Raw genomic sequence first — 27,175 nt, forward strand, 5'->3', positions numbered from 1 at the left:
TGCTTGCATTTGAGAGTCACCCTACGACCCACACAAACACTTTTTTACGACCTACCAGATCAAGCCGTTTTCTCTACCAGGTTGCAAGTCGCTGCTCAAACACCAAAGATAAACAGGTGTAAAACCTTTAAACCTGCAGTTATTAACCAAATCAATGGGCCATCAAGACAAACCAGATTCTGGGTCCGCAAAGCACCTTCTTTCCAGTAGAACTGGAATTACACAGACACGGAGTGTAGCAGTGTTTGCTGAGGTGATGTTTGTACCGATTCGTGTCGCAGCAAACAAATAGACAAAAAGACTCAACTGTCTCAATGTTTTGTTTACACATTTTTCACCTTTGGTTTTACACATACGTATAGGTTTTACTTAAACAAGGAAAAGAAAAAGAGAAACTCATTCTCATCCACAGGTAAGTTGTCTCTGCACGTACCAGGAACTCGTCCCTGATGAAGTACTTTGCCCTCGTCACACGTGGATCTTCCCCTGGTTCTGGTGCCGCTGCGCAGGGAAACAGGAAACATACAGGAGACTTACTTATATGAACTAGCTATTATTATAATTATTATAATGATTATAATTATTATTATTGTTATTATTATTAGGGGTCCATCCCGTATGGGCTTGGATAGTTATTATCATAAGCCCAATAATAATATTGTTATTTTTATTATTATTATTCTCCTTCGCATTTTTCAGGCTAAAAGTGACTGGAACACAACAACCGCCGAACCCATGGAGATGGTTGAGGTCTCATGAGAACCGGGACGTCTCAGACATCTCGTGGTTCACTCGCTCCCTCTCCCATTTGGAAAAAAGTACCATTAATTTTTTTTTTTTTATCTTATTTTGAACATTTCGAACTAAACATCTTGTACTAAACAAATTACATGTCGAGCAGTCTTTATAAAATACTTTTATTTTGTAATTTTGTTGTTTCAGTTGTATGTTGTTTATTTAAGTTTCTGAAGATGGCCATGTTTTTGTATTACAACGAGGCAGGCGAGGCTGTCATTATTACATGTTGGGTGATCTTTATAAATATTGGGATATTTTGTTTTGTCCAAATATTTTGGCCAACTTTTCAATAAAACACTTATCTGACATGTCTTTTCATTATTTTTCCACCATTATGAATCCGTTCTGTTTGACAAAAAACTTTGGTCTACTAATAGGCACTGGTTGAATGAACAACAATTAATTTTTCGTTATATATAGTTCGAGGAGGAGTTTATAAATGTAGGGACCAGAATTTGTGGAACAGGTGTGTGACATCATGAACCATATTTATACGGTATATGTGCAGATTGGGGCTCTGGGGAGAGCTGAAGGCAAATGATGCCGGATGATGCTGTGTTCAATGGAATGCCAAAATTGTAACTCATTTTAATAGTAAAGCTGATGTAAAGACGAGCGAAAGCACGACTTGATGCTATGTTCCATGGGAACTCAAAAATGTGTAATTAGTGTTGATACAAAGTGATTTGTACACAAATCTAACACGACTAACCTGGACGCCGTGTATTGCTCCCAGCAGCTATATTTATTGTTATTAACATCAGAAGAAGAAGAATCTTTAATTATCACGCAACACACACACACACCACACACACACACACACACACACACACACACACACACACACACACACACACACACACACACACACACACACACACACACACACGCACACGCTTTAGGAGGACTTAACATGGACTGTACACACAGACACTCTGGTGAGAAAGGCGACGCAGCGTCTTTACCACCTCAGGCAGCTGAGGAAATTCCGGGTCTCGGTGAGGATCCTCAAGTCCTTCTACTCTGGAGCAGTGGAGAGCATCCTGACAGGCAACATCACTGCCTGGTTTGGGAACTGTACTGCCCAGGACAGGCGGGCCCTGCAGAGGGTGGTGCGTTCAGCTGAACGTACCACTGGAACTACCCCCCCCCCCCTTGCAGGAGTTACACACCAGGAGGTGTAGTAGCAGAGCCCGTAGGATCATGAAGGATCCTCATCACCCCAACAACGGACTGTTTCAGCTGCTGTGGTCAGGCAAGCGCCTCCGCAGTCACACAGCGAGGACAGAGAGACTGAGACGGAGTTTTTTCCCGCACGCCATTAGAACTGTCAACGCTGACCTCACCAGGGGTCCTAACTGAGCCACACACATAGGCACCACTACCTACTGTACTGTATGTAGCATACTGTACCGCATACTGTGTCACTGTTCAGGGTTGTTCGTGATGCCGTATCGCTGCGCCGTACTGTTGTATACTGTGCTGTATTATCCCAAACACTACCTCACTTTATTCACATGCCACTTTAAATCACATATCTGTATTTACATAATTGCCTTTTCCATATACATAAGCATATTCCCTCTATCTATTCCATTTTATTTCATTTTATTTTTATTGTATTTTATTTTATTCTATATATTTTTATTTTATTCTATAAGTATTCAACTTACTGTATTACGTTTTAGGAGTCAGTTAGTTGGGCTATTAGAAATTTTTCCTAGGACATATTGTGTGTTATCACCGGGTGCGTTGCATTACATTTCACTGCATATATGTATGAAAGTATGTATATGTACGTGACGAATAAAAATCTTGAATCTTTTGGATGGTGGCCAGTGAAATGAGGCCTCTGCATTTGACTCATCCTGGCTTGTCCTTCCTCCGGGGGGGCAGCCAGGAGCAGTGGGCAGCATTCGTGGACGCGCCCGGGGACCTGGTGACGAGTGTCCATCGCTGGTCAGACGATGATGTGTGCATGTTTTTGGGGGGGGGGGGGGGTCCTTACTGACATTAGGTGGAGGAAACCCCATGTGAGCACAGGGAGAACATGCAAACTCCACACAGAAAGGCTCCTATTTAGGAGATAACCCGCCGGAGCACGGTGCCAACAGCGCCCCAGGCGGGAATCGAACCCAGGACCTCCTTATTATTCCGGTGTAGTAACCAGTTTGTGTTGAGCTCTTAATGGCTCTTTGTTCTGATATTTGATATTGGAAGATTGGAAGATCCATGATGGATTCTTCTATCTGATTGTACGCTCCTCACAAAACTTCCCTGTTTTCCAGTGATTTTACTATTTTGCAACATCACCATCTCCAACCTAATCCTCCAGATGTTGAGTCAAACCAAGATTGAAGAGGTAACCAATGAGTTAAACTGAAACTCAGAGCTGACTCCATTAAGCAGGTTTAAAATGGACTCATTCACATTCTGTCTCCAGGGACAGTATTGTTTAATTTTACTGACAATTATAGTGAATTATATAAAACTGTTTGGATGCAAGTCTCATGTTGCTAAACTTTGTGCCGGTAGATTTCTTTTTATTCTGCTGATGCAACATCTTAATTTCCCCCAGTGTGTTGATTACACATATTTTAGTACTTTTAGTATTTTTAGAGCTTATTGTGCGTAATCACTGGGTGTCATGACATTTCACTGCATATATGGATGACCGTATGTATATGTATGTGACAAATAACCTCTCGAATCTTAATTAATAAACTTCCATCTGTCTCTGTACTGTACACACTCAACCCAGTGGTGACTTCTTGTGGCCATTGACACAAATTGCAATCTAGTTTATTTAAGGATGCAAGGGTCACATTTTAAAAACCTGAAAAACCAAGGCACAATATCTTGTTGCAAGTCCTTATCCAATTCTGCAGAGACCAACATGGATGTGACTGGATATCCTTAATTCAGGCCTCATAGACAAGCAGAGATTATCTGGGTGTTAAAACAGTGACACCCTGGACTCACTGGCGTCTACGGGGCAGAGGTACAGGAGGCAGACTCAGGAACCTTTAGGGAATTCTTTAAAAGTATTCCATATCTGGGACGGCTGGTGAAAACTGGGACACCGCCGTCCGGCTGGGACCGCCGAAGACAATTTGGGACGTCTGGTCATCCTACATTTACGAACAAGTATGACTTTGTTTGGGGGTTGAGTTTAAATAAAATTTGAAAAATTATTGTTTAAGGGGAAAAGGTATCAATTGAACATTAAAGGGTTTATAGTTTACAAGACAAGGACACTGGGCCATCTATACTAAAACAAATACACCGATCAGCAACAACATTTAAGGTCCCATATTATACATATTTTAAAAGTTAAGTTAAAGTTAATACAGGTCTCTATGGTCCGCAAAACATACCTTTAAAGTTTTTTGCTGAAAATACCATTTAGATTATGCATTCTAGCCATTTTAACATGCCTCTATACCCCTGTTTCTGGACGGGCTGTTTCTGTGTGTGTAGCTTTAAATGCAAATGAGCTGCTTCTCCCCATGCCCCACTCCAGCAACACACACACAGTAAAGTACAGAAAGTCTCCCCACTACCACAGGCTGTTTTGTGCCATTCAATTAGCAAAAGAGGAAAATAAATACATCTACAATAAAAACACTGTTCAGGGGACAGCTCCGATCGCTCTGATCGCGCAGCCTACCGTCAGGTTAAAAATACGGGAGATTTACGGGAAAATATTTAAACAGGAGGAGAGAGGGAGAGAAGGGTAAAATACGGTAGAATCCTGGGAAAAAAGTGAGGGTTGACAAGTATGCCTCAGTTATTAGCGTTAGTGTGGCGGACCAAGGGGTGTGGTTAAGCCGCGACTGCAGACAGCAGCATGGCTTTCCTACTGCGGCCGCCCCAGTGCCCCGATACGGGGCAGGGAGCTTTCTCAATTTTTGTCTGTCGTGCAGAGAGGGATCGGCGCAAGGGCTCGACAGCTGACCAGGAGCCAGATCAGAACCTCATTCCTCCTGCCCCCAACCCATTATTGTTTTGGTTAAGATAATAAAAACTCTGGCCATGTCGGCAACCCACGGCCAGGAAAACTCCCTCCGTTTCCCTCTGTTTTCCTCCCTAAACCCCTACCGGTGGGCAGAGACTCCCACAGTTAGCTAGTGCTAAATGGCAAAAGAAACACACAGCACAATTATTACAGCCTAATACTTGGCGCACCTTGGCGCACCTTCGCAAAGGTAGTTCCCAAGCCGTGGGTGGAGATACCCAAATGGGGGGTAGAATTATTTGAATGAGCCACTTGATGCAGGAGGGGGGGCAAATCTGAACGGCTTGTTGAATCACATGTTTTCTGACATAGGCTGCCCTCAAAAAAATGACTTGGTTCTTTTATTTCACATATTGTATGTAAGTAGGCCCATCAGAGAACCAAATGTATGTGCAAAAGTACTGAAAATCTTAGTTTTTCATAATATGGACCTTGAAAACAACCTGCCTAATATTGTGTGGGCCCCCCTCGTGTTGCCAAAACACCTCTGACCCGTGGAGGCATGGACTCCACAAGACCTCTGAAGGTGTCCTGTGGTATCTGGCACCAAGATGTTAGCAACAGATCCTTTAAGTCCTGGAAGTTGTGAGGTGGGGCCCCTATGGATTGGGCTTGTTGTTCCAGCACATCCCACAGATGCTTGATCGAATTGAGATCTGGGAAATTTGGAGGCCAAGTCAACACCTTGAACTCTTTGTCATGTTTCGCAAACCATTCCTGAACAACTTTTGCAGTGTGGCAGGGCACATTATCCTGCTGAAAGAGAACACTGCCATCAGGGAATACCTATGTCATGAAGGGGTGTACTTGGTCTGCAACAATGTTAAGGTTAGCGTTTCTGTTATCTGGTAATTGACGGTTTTTGACTGGGAAAATCTGTGAAAGTCCAACATATTTAAATCTCTCCGGTCATAATGCCTGGTGAAAATAACTCCCTCCAAGTACAATTCGAACTTGTGCTGGGTGGATCATTTCCATAAAAGAATTCCGCAGATCTGTTCATTTTCGCGCTTGGCAAGTTGCAACCGGAAGCCAATCAGTTTGGATGATCTAAACTTGATCTGAAAGCTTCACCTCTGACCAATCACGTTTGTGGATACAGAACTAAGCCCCGCCCCCTCGACAGGTTGCGCTTGTAAACACACACACGAGGACCGGAGACGGAGCCGCAGCGTCTAGAACTCTGAGGAGAAGTAGAAAGATGATGTGTTGTTGGGACACAAACATCCATAGTTTGGTGTGTTTTTTGGATATTAAAGTTCAGACCCAAAGCAGACGGTAAATATTTATTGTGTAAAATATGTCGACGGGACGTCCGACGAAGACTGACAACACCACAAACCTAATTATTTATTTAGACCTACTTGCCATATTTATTTTGTTTTTGATTTGATCAAAATTGTATTTTAGTGAAATGTTAAATTAAGCAGCTGCACTTGTCACTTATTGTTCACAAATGGAAATTATTTGATTTCAAGCAGTAAGTATTCGTAATTTGAATTATTATTTTTTTTTTTAATGGCTTAACTGACAGCACTTATTTTGAATATTAAATAAAATATATTATACATTAAAAATGACTTGATGATTTCATTCTCTATATATAGCCTGGTTATCAATTGTTTTTAAGCTCAATAAACACAAATAGTATTTGACTGGAATCTCTCCCATTTGTCCGGGAAATTGAAATCTTCCAGGACATGTTGACTGGCACCAATTATTTCTTAAAGAAACTCTGGTTCGGGAAGGTGGTACATGTCAAAGTAATATCCACATGAATGCCAGGACCCAAGGTTTCCCCCAGAACATTGCCCAAAGTGGCTCTGCTGGCTTGCCTTCTTCCCATAGTGCATCCTGGTGCCATTTCTTCCCCAGGTAAACAACGCACATGCACCCGGCCATCCACGTGATGTAAAAGAAAATGTGATTCATCAGACCAGGCCGCCTTCTTCCATTGCTCCATGGTCCAGTTCTGATGCTCACGTGCCCATTGTAGGTGCTTTCAGCGGTGGACAGGGGTCAGCATGGGCACTCTGACTGGTTTGTGGCTACGCAGCCCCATACACAGTAAGCTGCGATGTACTGTGTGTTCTGACACCTTTCTATCATAGCAGCATTAACTTTTCAGAAATTTCTGCTACAGTAGCTCTTCTATGGGATCGGACCATGCAGGCTAGCCCTCGCTTCCCACGTGCATCAACTAGCCTTGGGCGCCCATGACCCTGTCACCGGTTGTCCTTCCTTGGACCACAGTTGGTAGGTACTAACCACTGCATACCGGGAACACCCCACAAGACCTTCCGTTTTGGAGATGCTCTGACCCAGTCGTCTAACTATCACAATTTGACCCCTGTCAAAGTCACTCAGATCCTTACGCTTGCCCATTTTTCCTGCTTCCAACACATCAACTTTAAGAACTGACTGTTCACTTGCTGCCTAACATATCCCACCCCTTGACAGGTGCCATTGAAACGAGATGATCAGTGTAATTCACTTCACCTCTCAGTGGTTTTAATGTTGTCACTGATCGGTGTATACTGTGAGGGTGTGAGACCTAAATGGCAGTAAGACTACACTACATAAGAGTAAGTAATTAAAAATTGGGCACAGTTCTGGTTGTACTGCTCACCGTCGTCCGGTGTGGTGTAGCGGGCAAACTCAGGAAAGTATTCTTCGATTTTGGACTTTCCTGCCAGCACCTTCTCTGCCAGCAGGTCCTGCTTATTTAGAAACAAGATGACAGAAATAGTCCGCAGCCACCTGGAGAGGACACACACAGTCACAGGCTTTACTTAGATCAACAGATTGTGTTTGAGTGTGAGGGCGTGTGTTTGTGTACGTGCGTGCTCTCGTCACCTGTTGTTCCAGATGTTCTTGAAGAGGTTGAGGGCCTCTTGTAAACGGTTGGTCTGATTGTCCTCTCTGATCACCATGTTGTAACTGCTACTGGCCACAACAAAGATAATGGCTGTTACATCTGGGGGGGGGGGGGAGAGAGAGGGAGAGAGTTAAATCTAATGGAAGGAAGGAGGGAAGTGAGAGGGAAGGAAGGAAAGAAACAAAAAGGAAAAACATGTAAGAAATAAAAACAGAAGAAACGAGTAAAAGGGCTGACAAAAGATACATTGAAATGGGAGGAAAGCAATGAGGTGTGGAACACATGAATGAAATAAAATACATGCTTTTTTTTACTTATGTATTTACTTATTCTTTCTTACATTACGTAGTCAGCTTTATTGTTTTAGAATGACATGGTTTCATTTTATTTACTGCCTATTTTCAATCATTTTTATATGTATCCTTTGTATTATTACTTATGTTAAACTCAAAAACAATAAGTATTATATTTTATACATGTATTTTAAGTATTATATTGTAAAAGTATTATTGTATGCATCAAATACTATAGTAATATTAAAAAAATATATTGTCAATCAATCAATCAATTCACCATTAAAGCACTGGATCCACTTCCGGCGTTCGTCCCTCTGCCCGCCCACATCGAACATACTGCGGATCAGAGAGAATGGATCAGCACATACTGCCACCTAGTGAAACCCCAAGGAACTACACCTCCAAGTTGTGAAAGTAGTAACGGCCTAATTGAGCACTGAATATTGTCTAAATGAATATTCAAACATCGAAATATGAAATACTATTAAATTGTTTGTAAATCAAATACAATATAATACAATATATTAACTGTATTGTTTAAAATATTGAATATATATCTTAGGTACATTTGGTGCCATTTGACTTTTTATCACATCATTTGAAAGTGAAGAATCAGAGCTTCAAAACAAGGTGTCACTTGTGTGAATCAAGCAATTATTTTAATGCTATGGCTTGTTAATGACGAGGGTGCGGAAAACTGTGTTTCTGAGATAATCACTCTCAAAGTTCTTCATTCAGCCAGCTCCAAGAATGCAAGTGGATGGCGGACCAACAGAGGCACTTGGCTACTTGCCACATGGCCACTTGACATCCTGCTGAATGCGGACTTGACACCCTGCTGAATGGGGCAATCTCTGCATTGTTCTTGTGTTTTGAGGGAATGTTGAACAGCGTCATTGACACACAACGACTTACATATTTTCAAAATTCTTGGCATTATTATGTGGTCTAACCCTACCCCAGCTACACTCAGAGCCTGTTTGGGCCTCTTTTCATTTTCGCCCCTGGCTGCATTTGCAGGTAAACTTGAGAATCTTGTCCATTGCTACTTGTTCATAATCTGCATCACCAACCTCAACGGACTTCATCACGCCATCAACTTCTTCTGTTGTACTAACAACGGGCGTGTCATCGGTCTCCTCCGGTGGTTCTTGAAAATATTCCATTTCATTGTCACATTCAAGCTAAAATTCGTTGTTCGAAATGTTCTCTAAGTCCGGGATAACGCCGACATCAGATTCCGCATCGCTTTCCTTCTTGACTTTGCTCTCGGAGAACTGACCATGATCGCAGAAAATTAAATCCAGTTCGCGCTGCTTACACTGACTTGGATCTATCGCACTGGTCAGATTAAGGTCCGCTATTTGATTTAGAGCTTCCGCCACCCACTTCTAGTAATCCATAACAACACGGAGATGAAAGTTTTACAGACAAGTGAAACCGAAGCCTCATCGTCTTGTTTACAGAAGAGACGTCAGTTTTTCTTCTTCGTTGATATACGCCGCCTACACAACAATGTTTCCGGTTGTGTGTATAAAACACGTAGGATTTAAAGGTTGAACTCAATCAAAACGGTTTCACATTGTGACTTCACGTCACGTGGAATATGGAGGAATGGACTTCACCTGGACAGTCACTTTAAAGGAAACGCTCCATCGGCATTGTTCAGTGCTGTTCAGCGTCCCGGTAAGTGAACTGTTTCCCCATGTAATCTAACGGGAATAATTAACTCGCCCCCATTTACAATTATCTACTATTTATAAATCAAACTTGGTTTTGAAAATATGTTGAGAGATAAAAAAAAAAAAAAAAAGGAACACAAATCTGGGAAAATCTTATTTTCCTTTTAGAAAGCTTTTTTCAACTTATTTGGCGGCTAGTGGCGATTTTAGAAATGTGCGACAAGTCGGGTTTTGATGTGGTGGGTCACATATTCCTTTAGAAGATAACGCCACTCTTTCTAGTACATAGTATTGGATCATCACATTTTCTTCTTCAATTCATAACAGTTGTCATTTTGGAACCTGGAACTTTCACATCGAGACACCTGGCACATAAACTACAAATCACACAATTCACGTTAAACAACTAAATAAGATGATATTGTTTGTTCCTACTCACTGGAAATTAACTTTCTCCACCTGGAATCTTGTCTCAAAAATCCCAGAAGTCAGTACTCTGCACCTGAGCAGGTCCTGCAGGAAAGGAACACAAATCAGGAACACAGTCCAGAGTCTTTTTACTTGAAGTGCAGATTATTCAGCTAACCCAACAGGCTGTTGAACACATTGCAGTACTCACACTTTGACCTTTCTTTAGTGTCTTGTACTAAACAAGTGAAAAGTTGCTCAAAAGGTATAGAGAGAAAAACAGATGAAATATAATAACTTGCAGGTGACAATGACTCACCTGGTCTGTTGGAGTGTAGTCGTTCTGTTTCACAATGTCAATCTTGTCCAGAAAACTGCAGAGAGGAGATCAAGGTTAGAGGCCATTATGATGAGTTTAGCACTGGTCAGTGGGCAGACATGGACCAAAATTTCCTCCAAATATTTAAATTTTCAATGGAAATGTACAACTCTAAATATGACATTATTAATGTTCTGCTCATGTTAACTAGCTGTGTTTACGACTGTATATGATACAGTGTGATTTTTAACACCAATGCAGTCATTTTAAACCGTTATTTGACAGAAACCTGAACTGTTTTTCATAATAAATAGTATAAAGGAATAAAATGTGATATAATACCAGTAAATAATAATAATAAATATAGCTGCAGGCAGCAATACACAGGGTCCAGTTCAGTCATGTAAGGTACGTATCAAGTTTCATGATAACACACCATAATTTCGTGTCGACAGGAATTACAAATTTCTGAATTTCAACTATTCCACAGTGTATTTTGTCGTGAATGCAGTGAAAACAGAGAGGTATCACGCCATTATACGCTAGTTGATAACTATATTATTAAGGGTCCATCCCATAGGGATGGAAACCTATTTCAGATTTTTATTACTATTTTTCTCCTTGGCACTTTTCTCATTGTTCAAGTCCATCCATATCGATCCACATTTGTAGCAGGAATAAGTGAAAAACCGATTAAATTTGACCCGAAGTAGCTTAATGTTCGTGCATGTGGGCATCGCCCACACGCCAAGGTTCTAAAACTTCCGGTCAGGTAATTGAGCGAGATGAGTTTGTGTAGTAAGACGCTTTGTGACATCACCATCCATGGAGTTTGCTTGCAGATGCAGAACAATGGGTGTGACTCGTGTCTGTTTTATCTTATTCCCAAAAATTAAAAGAGTTGATGAAGTGTCTCCGAGGGACATGCAGCGTTTAATCCGTTTGAATGGAACTGTGTTGTTGGGAACTTCCACACGGAATTATTTCTTTAAACAGAGACACCGTGAGGCAGGACTACAGGTAGGAGACAGCCACCTTGAAATTTTTAGGATAAAGTCATAATACACATCGGCTTGTGAATGACGTTACTGAAGGTTGTGTCGGTTAGTCCCTGGTCGTTATGAATGGTGTTTTAAGAACTACGACTGTTCCTAGTTCTTGCAGTGCGCACATAAAAGAAAGAGACGGCTCCTCCAAAAGTTCTTAGAACCATGACGAAATGTATGTGGTGGGAAAACAACTAATATGGCCGATTACAGTTTTTAGGATTCTGTGAAACACAGCATGAGTTCCAATTTTCTGAGTTTCCATTAAACGCAGCATCGGCTCCTGTTGTCTCTTGTTTCAAACAACTGTACATATATGGAATGATACGCAGAGCGACCACCATTCAGTCTGCAACACGCAAGTCGCTGGATGCGAATGACACCTAGAAGGATGACAGCTGGACATAACATCGGATGATGCGGTCACAAAGTGGCCTGCTCCTCAAACTAATCAAGGTGAGCCAACGTTCTTCAACTTCTGGTAAATTTGTAACGGTTTTCCACTAATTCCTGATCCAAATCTGCATCAATATTGATCCGTCTTGAACCACAAGACGTCTGAAACGTCCCATCCCCAACAAGACTTTGACCATGTCCGTGCGTTCAGTGGTTGTCGTGTTTCAGATACTTTTAGCCTGGAAAATGCAAAACAATAGGGTTCCATCCCTGCTAGCTAATTAACAGCTGGAAAAAAACGCCACAGACAAAAATATAATTGTTTTTATAAAACATTTCAATCTTAAATGTGATTCTAAAGCTTTCCTATTTACACCATTTATTTGAGAAAGAGACACGTAATTTGAGAGAAAAAAACCAAAAACACTGAAAATCATTCTCTGAGCAATGATTGTGATTCTTGTGATTTCTCATTCTAAACCGAAGATTCAAAACTAAACTTGAGTAAAATATGTGTTTGTGTATCGAATTGCATTTTGGTTAACAAATGCAGTGCAAGAGCAGAGCGGGGAAAGTCTGAGCTGAAATGTGACGGCAGCGTTAGCTGGGATGCTACGAGCTAACGGTGCTTCCTGGGAAAGAATGGAAAGGGGAGGCCGAGAGAAAGAACTGAAAAAAAACCCACATTGATTGACACGGGAGTCTGGATAAATTCGAGCAGAATAGTTGGTTAGAAAAGAGCGGAGACACCGTGGGCTGCCATCATGCATCCAACGAATAAAATTGGACTAGGGGGTGGAGCCTGGTGCCAGGGGGCAGGTCCTGTCACTGCCACTTAACCTGAAAAAGCCTAATTGTTTCTACTATCTGTTAGTTTGACACGGAGGTGTGGCTACGCAAAATTAGAGACACGGAGAGAAACTTCAGATGTTCATTCACACTTGAAAAAAAGTTGAATCTCCTAAAACTTTTAAGCTTTTCTGCTACAACTCACAGACACTTCCGATACATTGTTTATTTTTAATTTGATTGATCTTTTGGGGTCCCCCCCCCCCCCCCCCCAGACATTTAGGAAACACGGAAATAACCTATTATAAGCATACCTGCTCCCTTCAACTGAGAACCATTTCAAGAATCAAACCAACACTATCACACAGCGACATGGAAAAAGTATTCCACGCCCTAATTTTCTCATAACTAGACTGCTGTAACTCCCTACTTCCTAGAAACAACCAAATTTCACTCTCCCAGCTCCAACTAGTTCAGAACGCAGCAGCTAGAATTCTCACCGGTTTCAAAAGACGACATCACATCACCCCAATCCTGGCTTCTCTCCATTGGCTCCCTGTTTAGTTTACAATCCATTTTAAGATTTTAACTGATCACTTTTAAAGCACGTCTGGGTGTGACTCCAAGCTATATAAAAGATATGTTGAGCCCATATGAGCCAGTGCGCAGCCTCAGATCCTCAGGCGGGGCCCTCCTTCTCAAAACGCATTTTTATAGATCTGCTTTTATGTGATGTCGCCCACTTTCTTTATCTATTTTATTTTTTATTTACTTATTTACTAAATTAAATTTGATTACACTAGATCAGATTCGATCACATTCGATCAGATTAGATTTCACTACATTTAATTAGATTACACAAAATGAGATTAGACTGCATTAGATTACATTAAATCAGATGAACCTTTTAGGTGTAAACTGCTGGCCTCTCTGAATAACCATAAAATAACAGACAAAACATGTTTAACTTGGGAGAAAGTAAGAATGGAGAGATGAGGACGCAAAACGCTGAAGGGATGGGGTGGCAGCACACGTGCCACTGACACAAACAGGGAGATGAGGAGTGCATATGGAGTGTTAAGTAAAGGAAAGAGAGAGAGCGAGGAAGAGAGGGGCAGACAAGAGAGGGATGGATTTAGGGAGGGATGAATGGAGGGAGGGAGAGTGCACGTGAGCGGGAGGGAGACAGAGCGTGCATGCATACTGATGTCTGTCTGACATTACAGAGCAGATTTCAAAAATAGCTCCCCAGCGCCATGGCCTCCAGAACGGTAACCATGGAGACCCAACCACAGGCGCTATTAATAGACCCCTAGCTCCCAATCTGCCCTGACTGGAGCACTCTCCAAAATGACGGACAGACAGACAGACAGAGAGACAGAGGGATGGAGAGACAGAGACAGACAGAGAGATGGAAAAACAGACAGAGACAGACAGAGGGACAGATGGAAGGAATGACAGACAGAAGGATTGAGGGCTAGACAGAGAGAGGGAAAGGAACAGACAGAGGGATAGAGGGAGAGAGACCGCAAACAGAGAGAAACAGAGACAGTGGATAAGCAGACAGGGAAGGGGAAGGGACAGACGACAGAATCGTACCTACAACAACAAGAAACTCTAAAACACGAAGCAAGTCAAGAGTGCACATCAACTCTACCTGCTGAGATTCACTGTCAAAAAAGAGGAGGAGGAGGAGGAGGAGGAGGAGGAACTCTCCTTTCAGCTCATCCCTCCATCCTCTCTCTCTCTCTCCCTCCAGATGACTCAGCCCGTCCCATGCTTGATCCACAGTGACACAAACTGCTGCTATTTTGGCAAAACACTTCCTGCGTCCCAATTGTCCCCCCAGACGGACATGTGGGGCGGAGTCTCGACAACACTACAACACTAGTGCTTCCTTTGAGAATGATGTCACCACTGTTATTTCACTTTTATTACTGGGTAGTTAAATTAAAATGTGAGGTAAAATATACATCAGCATTTTCAATGAATCTATTTGATTGAGCGGTCCTACAAATAAAAGATCCATTCTGCTTACTATTATATTGAAATGAAATGATGTTTGCAAATGTAAATGCATTTCAGAATTTTCTTCGATTTTATATTGAAAACCAAAATAATGATGAAATATGTGCTTGGAAATGTGAGATTTCTCATTTGCTTTCCTAAATAGTGGATTTTATTATAAAAAGTGGATGTTGGCGAGCATCTGTTTATCCAATTTCAATTTCACATCCTTCTCTTCTGTCCCCCATAGTGTATTCTCCCATCAGAAAACGGGGGAGTGATTGTCAATAGAAAAGTCATTATTCAGCATCGCCATGGCAACCGATAAACAAAAGTAGATTCTCACCAACGCTACTGGCTAGCATCGGTAACAGAGAATGAAAGCAAGCAATCAAAGCACTCAAACAAAGATTTTTCAATACGAATAAATGACTGCTCGAAAGTCATGTTATCAAGGGGCAAAAATGACACAGAAAAATAAGATGTCTTAAGCTTGGATAATCAAATGTCACTTTTTTCAGTTTCACCTTGAATATCATTCTTTTTTATTTTACTTTTGGTCATCGGTCATCGATATTTAAATACAAAATGCACAGCGAGTAAGTGAGGGATCAATGTACTGCAGCAGGGAGTGCGAACATTAACTTGCTCAAAAATATAAAAGTACCAGAGGTGGCCTTAAGTACAATAGGCAATTATATTAACCTATCAAGAAACAAATACAAAAAAAAAGATCAAAATAGAGGGAATAGAAGAGTAAGACAGGCTGACGGACAGCAGACCAGATGGAAAGATGCTGAATCAGAATGAGAGAGCAAAATGAGAGTGAAGGGGTGAAGACGAGTGGATAAAACCTGAAAAGAGGGGCAGTGTTGACATTTACAGCACAGTGTCTCAATGCTTTGCATAATGTGTGTGTGTGTATGTGTGTGTGTGTGTGTGTAGAGGTAAATTAAAAACCCAATAGTGATTGCATACTACACAGGGGCTGTAATGTATAAAAAAAAATACTAGAAATTGACTTTCAAGCAGTTTGACATGATAGTATCCCAAGCAAAAAAAGTTGCCTCTCAGTTCAGTCGCCTTATAGAGGTGTCATGAGTCTTTAAATTAAGTGAACACTTGAAATACAAAAAGGACTACGGAGACGTTTCACTGAAGCGAGGGATGTGAAGTCCAGCGTCATCGTTCATTTCATGGTCACATTTTCATTGTGGACCCGGCATGGAAACACAATCTGACATGGTTCAGAATGTTGGTGTAAAGGCTTTTTCACAGCAACAAGAAAGGGAAACAGTGAGTAAACCACCCCTCTGAACAAGCAGGAGGCCAAAGAAAGTCTCCTGAACCCCAAACGTGTGGCCAGCGGAGCATAAAGACACTCCAACGCTGCACTACGTAAATAAGACCTTTTGTGGATTCCTTACATCCCCCCGCCACTTTTTGGACCTACAGTATTTGCTCCCCTCTGGGTACCCTCGGTCTTGCTCCACCTTACTGCACTGTTGAGACAATCAAGAGATAAAATAAAGGGGTAAAAAAAAAAAAGGAAAAGAAAGAAAAGGTTTCCAAATGGAGGTACTTACTACTGCGCACAGTCAATGAGCTGGTACTCGTTGGACCTCTCGAAACACGCCTTGACCCCTTCATCCTGCCATAGTGTCTTGGCATGGTTGTAGAACTCCTGGATGGACAGACAGAGCGATAGAGAGAGAGATGAATGGCAAAAAAGGGACAGAAAGCATTAGAAAAGATAGTATTGAGCGACAGGAATGCAGAAGCTATGTAAAAAAACAGTCACACTTGACACTACAGGCGATATTGGCGGAAATGTGTGTGTGTGCAATGAATTGTGGGGAAAGGTAATAAAAAATAAGTTCCTGGTTCCTGAAATGGTCCATGACAAAAGCCCTAAATGAGGTACACAGAGGCAGGCAGGAGGGCGTCTTTCTTTCTTCTATGGTACGTGTTCCAGGGCATGTCTGTTGACACCATACGCACTGTACGTTGTTCCTGTGTACATATCTCTTAAGGTAAATAGGGGTGGAGATGGAGAGGTAGAGGTACTGTAGAGGTAGAGGGTGGGGGCCACATTCCAAGAGGGCTGGGGCACCTTTCTACACCAGATCTCTACAGACTGACCAGCTGCCTGGCTGGGGGCTACACCATCAGAAATGCACCATCAGTAGACAGCTTTAAAAATAATCTTAAAACAACCCTTTTACGCCTGGCTTTTACGTAAGGAGTCGTTCTGCCATCTGGTTGTATTTTATTTATATCAATATTTCCTGTGTTTTAATATAATTGAACTTGTTTTATGTATGTATCTGTATCTGCTTTTTTATTTTTATGTATTTTCATTTATTTTTATTATTGAATAATTGAACTTTAAATTGTATTTGCTTGCCTGAAAGGTGCTGTATAAATAAAAAATGATTTGATTTGATACACAATAAAGGCACAGGTTAAAGGCAAGACCCAAATTCCAACACCAACATTTCTTAAGATCGCGTATGACTTTATCCAACATGCATTTTGTTCCAGTCTCTTCCCTTAGAAAAAAAGAACTGATAGTAGAAACTGATATTTTTCAAGAGAGCTTCACCTGGTTCATCCTGTCTCTGACGATCAGATTTTCTGATACTCATGATGTCATCGGATACTCTCATTAACATACTCTCATTTGCATACACTCACATACAAACAGCTTCACACTATGAAGCCACACCCATTCATCAAACTATAGCCCCTTTTACACAGCTTGCTCAAGGCAGGAATGTTTTGCCTTTATTAGTGTGCCACCTTGGAATGGGGGGGAATTGTTGTTCAGCCCCTGAGCTGGCAGCAGAGGTAGTCTTATCATATCCATTTGCGAGCTGCGCCTTGTCAAAACCAACCTTAAAAACTATTAGGGCTGCAGATATTCCTCTATGATCCCATTTCGAATTTGTATGCTTTATTATTTTTTTAAAATTGTAATATATTAAAAAAAAATGTAACGCTCAAATTTAGAACTAGGGGAAGGGGGGGGGGGGGGCGTTACGCACACGGTGACGGTTCTGCCGCAGCTCCGCAACAGCTTCACATGTTTGTCTCCTTTACAGAGAAGTTCCCACATGGAGAAACAATCCAAAAAACTCCCGTCAGAGCCTGGAGCGTGGAGACAGAATGGGCAATGGGCAGAATGGGCATTAGATGACTGTTACGGATACGGTATGCATAACACCTGTGCAGCCAGTGGCGGTGCACCGCCGGCCGCCAACAGCTCCGCTGTCAGCAAGCCAGCACTGTCTTCACCTGAGGCTACAGTGTTTATTGAATAAAATAATTTGGAATAATGTAATAATTTTAAATAAGACTTTTATTATTTTAATTATTAGTTTATTAAATCAGTGTGATTCTCCTCAACCGTATGTTATATGTCACACTAGAGGCCGACGCTGTTGTGTTACAGCTCAACGCCCCCATGGTCACGGCATTATGCTGGAAAGTCGGCATCTATCTAAAAATCACACACTGGGGCAGCATTATGGCACCTTTGTTTGGTTCAGTGTAAAAGAGCAAAGCCATGTCAGAGACAGATCTTCTTTCCGGCAATATTGAGTGATCTCTGTATGAAAGTGGCTTGTACTTGCTTTAAATTAATTTTTTCAGTTCTCACCTGGAGGAGGTGCTAGTGAGCAAGTTGGTACCCATCACTCAAAGGTCAGCTGATGAATAATAATTAGGGTGAGACCACTCCCTCTCAATTCCGGAGATTATTTCGAGAATTGTAATCGAATTGCTGGACAATGGAGGTAGAACGACAGAAAGGTACTGCAGGGGAGGAGGGGGTTGATTTAATATGAACTTGAATAGGATGTTGTAATACTCCTTCGCTATCAGTAGCCGGGGAATTTCGCACAATTCAGCCTTAAGGCAAACATTCCTTCCCTATCTCCCCATTCTCCATTGACTTCTGCTTCGGGAGAGAAGATGGTGGATGAAGCAACACTGACGCATGAAGTTCACGTGTAGGAAGTCTGCTCCTGAAGCTCTTTACTGAGGTTTAAGTTCTGTTTTTTTCATTCATACATCATTTTGACTGTGCACCTATAATCCAGGTAAAGAGTTGTTGCCGCACTGGGGGGGATCAGTCAAGACGGGTGAATTTTTTCTGAAAAACACATTTGATTTAAATGATTCTAAACAGTCAGTGGATACTGTCTTACCAATCATGATTTGCTTCATTCAGGGCATTATACCTTTCCGGGCAAATAACAGTTTTTGTGGGCCAGAACGTTTTCTAACCTGATGGTTCAAGTATGCATTAAAACAGAAATTAAACGTTGCATCACGGTATTGCAAGGTTATCTTATTTTAACCTCAAATGGAGGCCTAAACAGATTCTAGCAGCAAAATAAACATAGTAGTTGATATTTTAATGGCTATTGTCAAATCAAATTACTAGACTGGAACCAAGTGTTGGATAGATTGATATTTGATTGATACAGACTTTGACGTTATTATGTGACTTTTTCCATTATGTTTTCATCTGTTTCAAAAAATTGCTCCTTTGGTCAAAACATTAACATAGTATGTTTTAAAATAAAATGATATTTGATCACACAGTGTTAATAATTCAAATTCATCTTTTGTTAAACAATGTCCAATCCAGCACCTACCATACAGTAATAAATTTAACTAGATCAGAGACACAGTCACAGATAGAATGACAACATATTTACTGAATAGTGAAGAAAGTAACTTTGGAAGAAAATATCCCTTTATGAATGGGATCACCCTGAAAGCAAATTCATCACGCGTTTTACAAACAAAATCCTCCTTTATCATCAGCTGTAGGGGGGGGGGGGGGAGAGAGAAAATCTCTCTCTCTCTCTCTCTCTCTCTCTCTCTCTCTCTCTCTCTCTCTCTCTCTCTCTCTCTCTCCTCTCTCTCTCTCTCTCCTCTCTCTCTCTCTCTCTCTCTCGTCTCTCTCCTCTCTCCTCTCTCTCTCTCTCTCTCTCTCCTCTCTCTCTACCCCTCACTTCAGTACTACATAGTTCTCATGTTTTCAGCAATAACTTTCGAACATGTACAATGTGTTTAGAAACAAATCACTGAATTTAACCAGTATATTGGATAGTTACAATCGCTGCTTGAGAGCACGGAGACACAGATAAATGTGTTGAAAGAAGGGAAGCGGTCGGACACCAATATGGAAGGCGAGATGGAAGGAAGGAAGAAACAAGCACCAATGCTGATGACTCAGAATCAGAAACCTCAATGTGATGGGTGCGACGCTGCGACAGCTCAAGGGGTCGGAGGAGATGCACAAAGGCTGAGGATGTGAGGAGACTTTTCTAAACCTCAACGGTTGCCTTTGATAAACAAGCATCCAGATAATTTTTGCTTCCCACAGAGAATGGTAAAGACAGCAAATAGGGAATAGCGGTCAATATGCAGCTCTGTGACACAAACTATTAAAAAAAATTCACCACAGAATCCTTTTCGTTGTCATCAACAGGCATCACCCAACACAATGAATGACTGGAAAATCCCTTTGTCAAAGTGTGCAAAGTTGAGGAGAATTCTGCAAAAGTCCTCAACGTGACCTTCAAGAGTCTGCAAAACAGCCTTTGTACACTAAAATAAATGAGCCATTGAAAACAACGCTTCAATCTGTTAAACCTGTATATAGCTTTTCCCAAGTTTTCTCTTTCTTTATTTGTTTCATTTTGTCTTTCCTCAGTGCACCCTCTTAGACGAGGCATGGACATCCAGAGATGTAGAGAGTTTGGTTCCAATCATATGGGGCAGGAATCAAACAATCAATAATATACAATATATAATAATACACAATTAACACTTGCAACTCCAGACATCAACACTACATTAAACTGGAACAACAGATGGACTTCTCAGATGATAACAAGATCCCAAAAATCAACAATGTTGAAACAGTGGCTTCACGCAACATCTGAACCCTATCCTCATGAGGACACGGAGTCACACTATACGGCGTTCCAGTCAGCGCACACGCACCCGCTGCACATGGCACGCACGCGCTGCACATGGCACGCACGCACGCACGCACGCACACGCACACGCACACACACTCTAAGACAAATAGCATGGGCTGGTTGGGACACACACACACACACACACACACACACACACACACCAGTGTGTTACTATGTTTCCAATAGTAACTGCTTCCTTCTTTTTTCATTCCTTTTTTCTTTCTTTCTAGTGCTGACCTTAAAACACCCCCTGGCCACACACAGCTGCTCTCAGTACGTTTCAGGCCAGGAAATATATTTGATAAAAATATATGTATGTGTATATGTATATATATGTGTTCTGTGAACACAGAAAAAGAAACCAATATAAAACCACCATAAACCACCATAAAATCATGACTTTAGGATACTAGCAGTGTTGCAATCATGGCTGGCCGACTAAATAATTGCAATACACATTTTAATTGTCTTTTTGGTTTATTTTATGCCATTAACACAGGAATAATAACACATACATATTGCAGAAGAGATATCTTCGGACATTGAATGTTGGAACATAAGTTTGTGTAGGACGGAAAGTTGCGCCAACCGAACTGAGAAGCGCATCTGTTTGCATTTTATTTGTAACTACATTTCTCATATTGACTAAAACATGATTATAGCATGATCATAACAATCATTTATCCTGTGCATAGTATCGAATTTAGTTAGCTATTTGTATATAGGCGTTTTCGCACCGCAGGAACTTTTTCATAGTTCCAAGAACTTTTTGGAGGAACCGTGTCCGCACTGGAGGAACTAGGAACGATCTTAGTTCTTAGAACGTGATTTGAGGGACTCTTTTTAGCTCCTACTCCAGGGCAGGAACTAACCGGCACAAGAGGAACCATCAGTGACGTAAGTGCACGGTCCCTCACCCCCGGCGCATTGGACAGTCCACCCAGTCGAGTTGCATCGCTCTGGGTGGGGTTAATTGATGAAACAAAGAAATCACCGTGCGCTGTCCCGATGCGACCCTTGTGCCTTACGAAAGTCGGAACAAACTTTTAAATTACCGCTTGTAGATCAAATATCAGTGAAGATCCAGCAACTGGATTGTCTATTTCTCCCCTCAAATTTGTTCAGAAACAGATTTTAGTGTACTGATAAGGCGAAATCAGTGAAAGATACAAAAATAATACATCACGGAACTCGTGCTGAACGTCGTCGTCACTTCAGCTTCACTCCAGAGTTCCAGTGCAGTGCGAACACAACCACAAAAAAAGCCCTTGATGTATCTAGCTCTCAGGGGACCTCCCCAGTTCCTAGTTCCCCTCAGGGAGTCCCCAGAACTGTTTGATGCGAAAACGCCTTATATTTGACAATTAAAAAATGTTATGTTTACCTCACTTTTTATCCTATTTTATTAGTATTCTCATTCTCAATTTTTGACTGTCAAGCTTTTTTAAAGCTTAGGGGAGGTGACTTCTCGAATATGAGCAAATGATCATTTGTTTTGTTTATAATTGAAGGGATTGAAAAATGAATTAACCCGGGCCCTGGTGGCAACAGTTAATGAACAATAACGTCAGTTAACGGGATCGCCCCGTGGGGAATGTGAACCACAGGATTGACACAGGATTTAAAAGATCATCAGCACAGCTCAGTCCCCAGCCTCATGCTACCTGGTTACCCTGGGTTCCAGGCGGGGGAATGACACAAGTGTGTGTGCTTGTGTTTCCTGGTGTGGGTGAGAGAGAGACAGACAGCAAAGCCCACTGTACTGTATATCACCACTGTATGTAAATATAGCGTATATGCATTTATTTCAGGTTACCAATTATTATTCCATATTTCTTATTTGTAATAATATTTTTATTTGTAATTACCATGTCTACATTTCCATTTTAGGCTAGCGTTACCCATATACATTGTGTGTGTGTGTGTGTGTGTGTGTGTGTATATGTATGTATATATATATATATATATATATATATATATATATATATATATATATATATGGTGAAGTGAATAACAATGCACCTGTCAAGGTGTGGGATATATTAGGCAACAAGTGAACAGTCAGTTCTTATATCAGTTCTCTTCTATATATATATATATATATATATATATATAAATAAAAATTCAGTTCATATATTTATTTTCTTTTTAACAGCAACATTCACATTTTTATGTTTTTCTATTCTTATTTTAATCTCAGCTATCTTCACTCATGTGAGTATATTTTTCTGACATTAAAATTCAAATTTTTATTTTTTCTGTTACATTTTTTATTTTTCATTTTCCATTATCTTTGGCAAATGTAAACGTATGTTTCCCATGGCATCAAGCCCATTGAATAGAATCGAGAGAGCAAGAGAGAGAGAATTAGAGAGGGAAAGACTTTGTCCTACTCACAGAGGGGAACTCAAAGTCTTTCTGGTTGACGAGGTTGAGGACGTATTCGATGCGGTGTTGGTTTTCAGGGCAGGCTAACTGCACCGGCGGCGTCAGTGTGCTCATCGCTGTTACAATGGTCTAGAAGAGACACAAACAGAGACAAACAATGTGTTTAGGTGGACGGTGGATTGACGGAGTGGTTAAGTGTAAAGAACATTATTGTGAAAAACAGACACTCACCTCAATGGCTTCTTTAATATTATTCTTAATGTCCTGAATTTTCTGCTTCTTCTCCCTGTGATTAAAAAAAAAACCCACAGTGGGTCAGTTATGGTGACGATATTGGGGGGAAATACCTTCACCAACTCAAAGCAGGACTCTTAAAGGAGCCTATAATTAAAAATAGTCACACTACATTGAGCTCCATTCCCATTAGACATAGTGTTCCTCCTAATGCCCAGGGACTCAGTGGGGCAGAACCCAGGGTCCCATCCCAAAAGATTTTTATTTTAGGACTTTAAAACTGCCTTAGGAGGGTGAGGCTGAACTTACTGTTGATGGGGAAACCCAGCCGGTGAAAAAAGATGACATAACTAAAAGAACATGCCTGGAGAAAAAGGTTTTACACTGATGAAGCCAAACTTAGGATATTATTTTACTTTTGTTTTTCTCCAGAGAACCATGTTATACACCGAATAAAAATCCAAAAATACTCAGGAGAAACAAGAAAAAAATAAAAAGTGATGTGCAGATGGTCCAGACTACTGATGAGAAAAGTACTTATTTTAAGTGGATAAATGTATCTGCTGAACAACATAAATGAACTTGAGAGAGCAACAAGTATCAGGAACGGACTGTAGAGTCCAAAGAGATCTGTAAATAGCAACCAGGAGGCCTAAGAACAGTCCTACACCTGGAAAACCTCCCTAGAAACGCATATTGAACCTTGAGCGTCCTGGTGAAGGCACCACACAAACACACATTACACACACCCGGCAACACAAAAGAAACGGCAGGCCTCCATAGAGCTGGCATTTGCATCCTCACATCCTTTCATTTTCCTCTCTTTTCTCGAACATTGTCTTGCGAGCTCCAAACATTGCCCGTCGTCCATTCCAGGAGCCACTACCACCAGATGCCCGATCAACACAACACAGAGAGCACGCAGAGTAAGCACAGGGTCACAAAAGCAAATTAAAGATATCAAAGAATTCCTCCCCATTGCGGGGATTATGGAATGTGTTGAAGAGTCTCGTTGAGGAAGCTGAACTCTCAAACATCATCAAACTTCTGAACATGATGGCGTCTCGCAACGATGGCACACAGTGCACGGCAAAATAATAAACCATACAGGGAGGGTCAATGGGTGCGCTGCCAAGGCCTTGTTTACATTTTCAACTTGATAGTCATTATAAATCACAGGGTCCTGCAAACTAGTGTTTTCACCCTCCCCTCTCCATTCTATAGGAGTATGTGTACATGCACAACACAGAACAGGGTTGGAGGTGAATAGTACTATGGACATGCTACCGTAAAGGCACACTGTATATGCACTATAAAGAGGCTGGTTTAATGTAAAATAAGGTAAGCGGTAGGGCTAATATTGATATTGTGATGTGAGACTAGATATCGTCTAGGATGGGTGTCTAATGTAATATGGTGATATAGTTAAATGTTGTGTTTAAGGCTGCATTACAGTAAATTAATGCAGTTCTGGCCATGATATCCATATTACTGATGATCATTTCTCTTATATAATATAATTCATAATATATCTCTGGATATATCATGAACAACAATTTTTTTATTTTTTTAAATTATCGATACTGATGGACAAAAAATACTGTGATATTTGATTTTGTCAATAAGAGGGAAGTCGGACAACAACATAAGATTCAGTGTGCGTGCATCTTGACACACTAATGACACAACAAAGCAAACTGATTTTTATAAATGAATGGGAAGGCATTTTAACTTTGTACATACACTCAAAGGACCACAAATACCTGAGGTTGAGATAAATAGTGTTATAACCTCGCCTTCATGATGAACTGTGTTATGACGTGGTCCGTTACAGAAACAACAGCATTCAAAGCAAGTTAGATAACACACACACGCCTCTATAAAATCTTAGAAAATATTTTAAAAAGAACAACGCCCAAAATATATTTTTCTTTAATTGGTTTTGAATCCACTTCTAACTGCAACACAGTGCTCCGTTTGGTGGCGATTTAAATTTATTTTGCCTTGCCCAAGGGCACGGCAGTGGGGTCAGTCACTCACTTTCCTTGTCAAAACCAAGAACTTAAACACAGAACCTTCCGGTCACAAGCTCCCATCTGAGCTGCAGCCGACAGCCCCCGCCACTGAAACCAGTGGCTGTCTCTTGCTGCGGGACACAAACTCATTAAAACTCCAACAACTCCTGTGTCATGTGGGGACTCTGCAGGACCCATTTTAGGTCCTGACCTATATTTAAGAAGAAATTACAAAATGATTAAACTTTTAGCACACCAGTTTTACCACATTTGGATGGAGAAATTCAGAAACCGATAGAAATTAAGCATCTCCTTGCCAGCGAATGGTTAACACACACACACACACACACACACACACACACACACACACACACACACACACACACACACACACACACACACACACACACACACACACACACACACACACACACACACACACTGTGGATGATGTGTAGCAATCATTTAATTACTAGGCACTTAACATATCACATAACTTGAGAAAGACTCATATTAACCAGATCATTTAAATCATATAAAGGATCTGAAGGAAAGTGATGATCAAGCATGTGTTTATGTGCCTTCGTAATGAAGACACACACACAGCTTAGTGTTGTACAGTCACGAGTTCGGTCACACGGTGTTGTACGCCTTGAGTGCCAATTTTCTAGTCTGACCCGCTGAGAAGCTACTGGGTTCATAATTTCCCACAGACAACAGCAGAACACACACACACACACACACACACACACACACACACACACACACACACACACACACACACACACACACACACACACACACACACACACACACACACACACACACACACACTAAATCAGAAATGTCACAAACAAACATGACGTTATACTGTTCCTTAAATACAGAATTCATCTCAGCTCCTTTGGCGTCGTCGTGATTGATAGTGAAAAGTGAGCTCCGTTTGGAACACAACATATACATTAAAATGTTTGACATTCTACAAAATGTCCATATCACTCCAATGACTCATCACTGAGCCTCATTCATCTTCAACAACAGATATTTTTTCTGACATTTTGTATCTTTTTGAACGACAACGCCAGATGATCGCCGAAAATAAGTCAATCGGAAATCTGGATCGACCTCTAACCTACCGTGCTATCTTATTAGAGATATCTCCACCACTACCACAACAAGAACGAAAATCACCATGCTTAGCAACCCAAAGGGGACACTCACTGGCAGGTTTTTCAAGTTTATTTTTAAATCAATTTGGGACACACAGAAGCCTCCCAACACAGTGGGGTTTGCTCCAAAAACGTCCACAGGGGAAACCTGAACGATTCCCTATGAGCGAGCTCGGGGTGAGGGGTCCCTGTTTAGGACGGGCAGGTTTCTGTTGCGCTGAATTCTAAAATGATTGATCACAGCTTAGGCCGAGAAAGGGAGGAAAAGCAACATCCTTCAGAATCTCTGAGTATAGAAGACAGAGAGACATAAAAAAAGAGCGCGGGAGAGGGTGAAATGGAGTCATTAAATAACCAGTAAATTAAGAGTTGTGTAAAGACTTTCTTCAATAACAGCAAATCAGTTCACACACACACACACACACACACACACACACACACACACACACACACACACACACACACACACACACACACACACACACACACACACACACACACACACACACACACACACACACACACACACACATACTTACTCTGCATTGAAGCCATTGACATGCAAAATCCTCATCTGTTTCACAATGGTGCTCTTCCCTGATTCTCCAGCTCCTGTGAGGGACAGACAGGAGCGAGGGATGAGAGAAGGGACAGAGAGAGAGGGAAGACAGATTTTTAGAGTGCTGATGACCTGTGGATCAAGTCTCCGCGAGGACACATGTACCGTGTA

At 41.3% G+C, this 27,175-nt stretch overlaps 1 protein-coding gene across 2 annotated transcripts in view; it reads right to left on the reverse strand.

Annotated features, from left to right (window-relative positions):
- Positions 1-27,175, reverse strand: part of gnas (GNAS complex locus) — a 35,826-nt gene that overhangs the window by 2,930 nt on the left and 5,721 nt on the right. For both annotated transcript variants that reach the window (XM_080015167.1, XM_080015166.1), the window contains 10 exons: positions 26,985-27,057; positions 23,259-23,313; positions 23,037-23,156; positions 16,224-16,321; positions 10,400-10,454; positions 10,112-10,185; positions 8,268-8,326; positions 7,673-7,793; positions 7,446-7,576; positions 434-501 (listed from right to left, as the gene is read on the reverse strand). In XM_080015167.1, coding sequence (XP_079871293.1) covers positions 434-501; positions 7,446-7,576; positions 7,673-7,793; positions 8,268-8,326; positions 10,112-10,185; positions 10,400-10,454; positions 16,224-16,321; positions 23,037-23,156; positions 23,259-23,313; positions 26,985-27,057 — 854 coding nt within the window. The remainder of the gene's footprint in view (positions 1-433; positions 502-7,445; positions 7,577-7,672; positions 7,794-8,267; positions 8,327-10,111; positions 10,186-10,399; positions 10,455-16,223; positions 16,322-23,036; positions 23,157-23,258; positions 23,314-26,984; positions 27,058-27,175) is intronic.

Source organism: Zeus faber, assembly GCF_960531495.2.
Source record: "Zeus faber genome assembly, chromosome: 15".
NCBI classification, from domain to species: domain Eukaryota; kingdom Metazoa; phylum Chordata; class Actinopteri; order Zeiformes; family Zeidae; genus Zeus; species Zeus faber.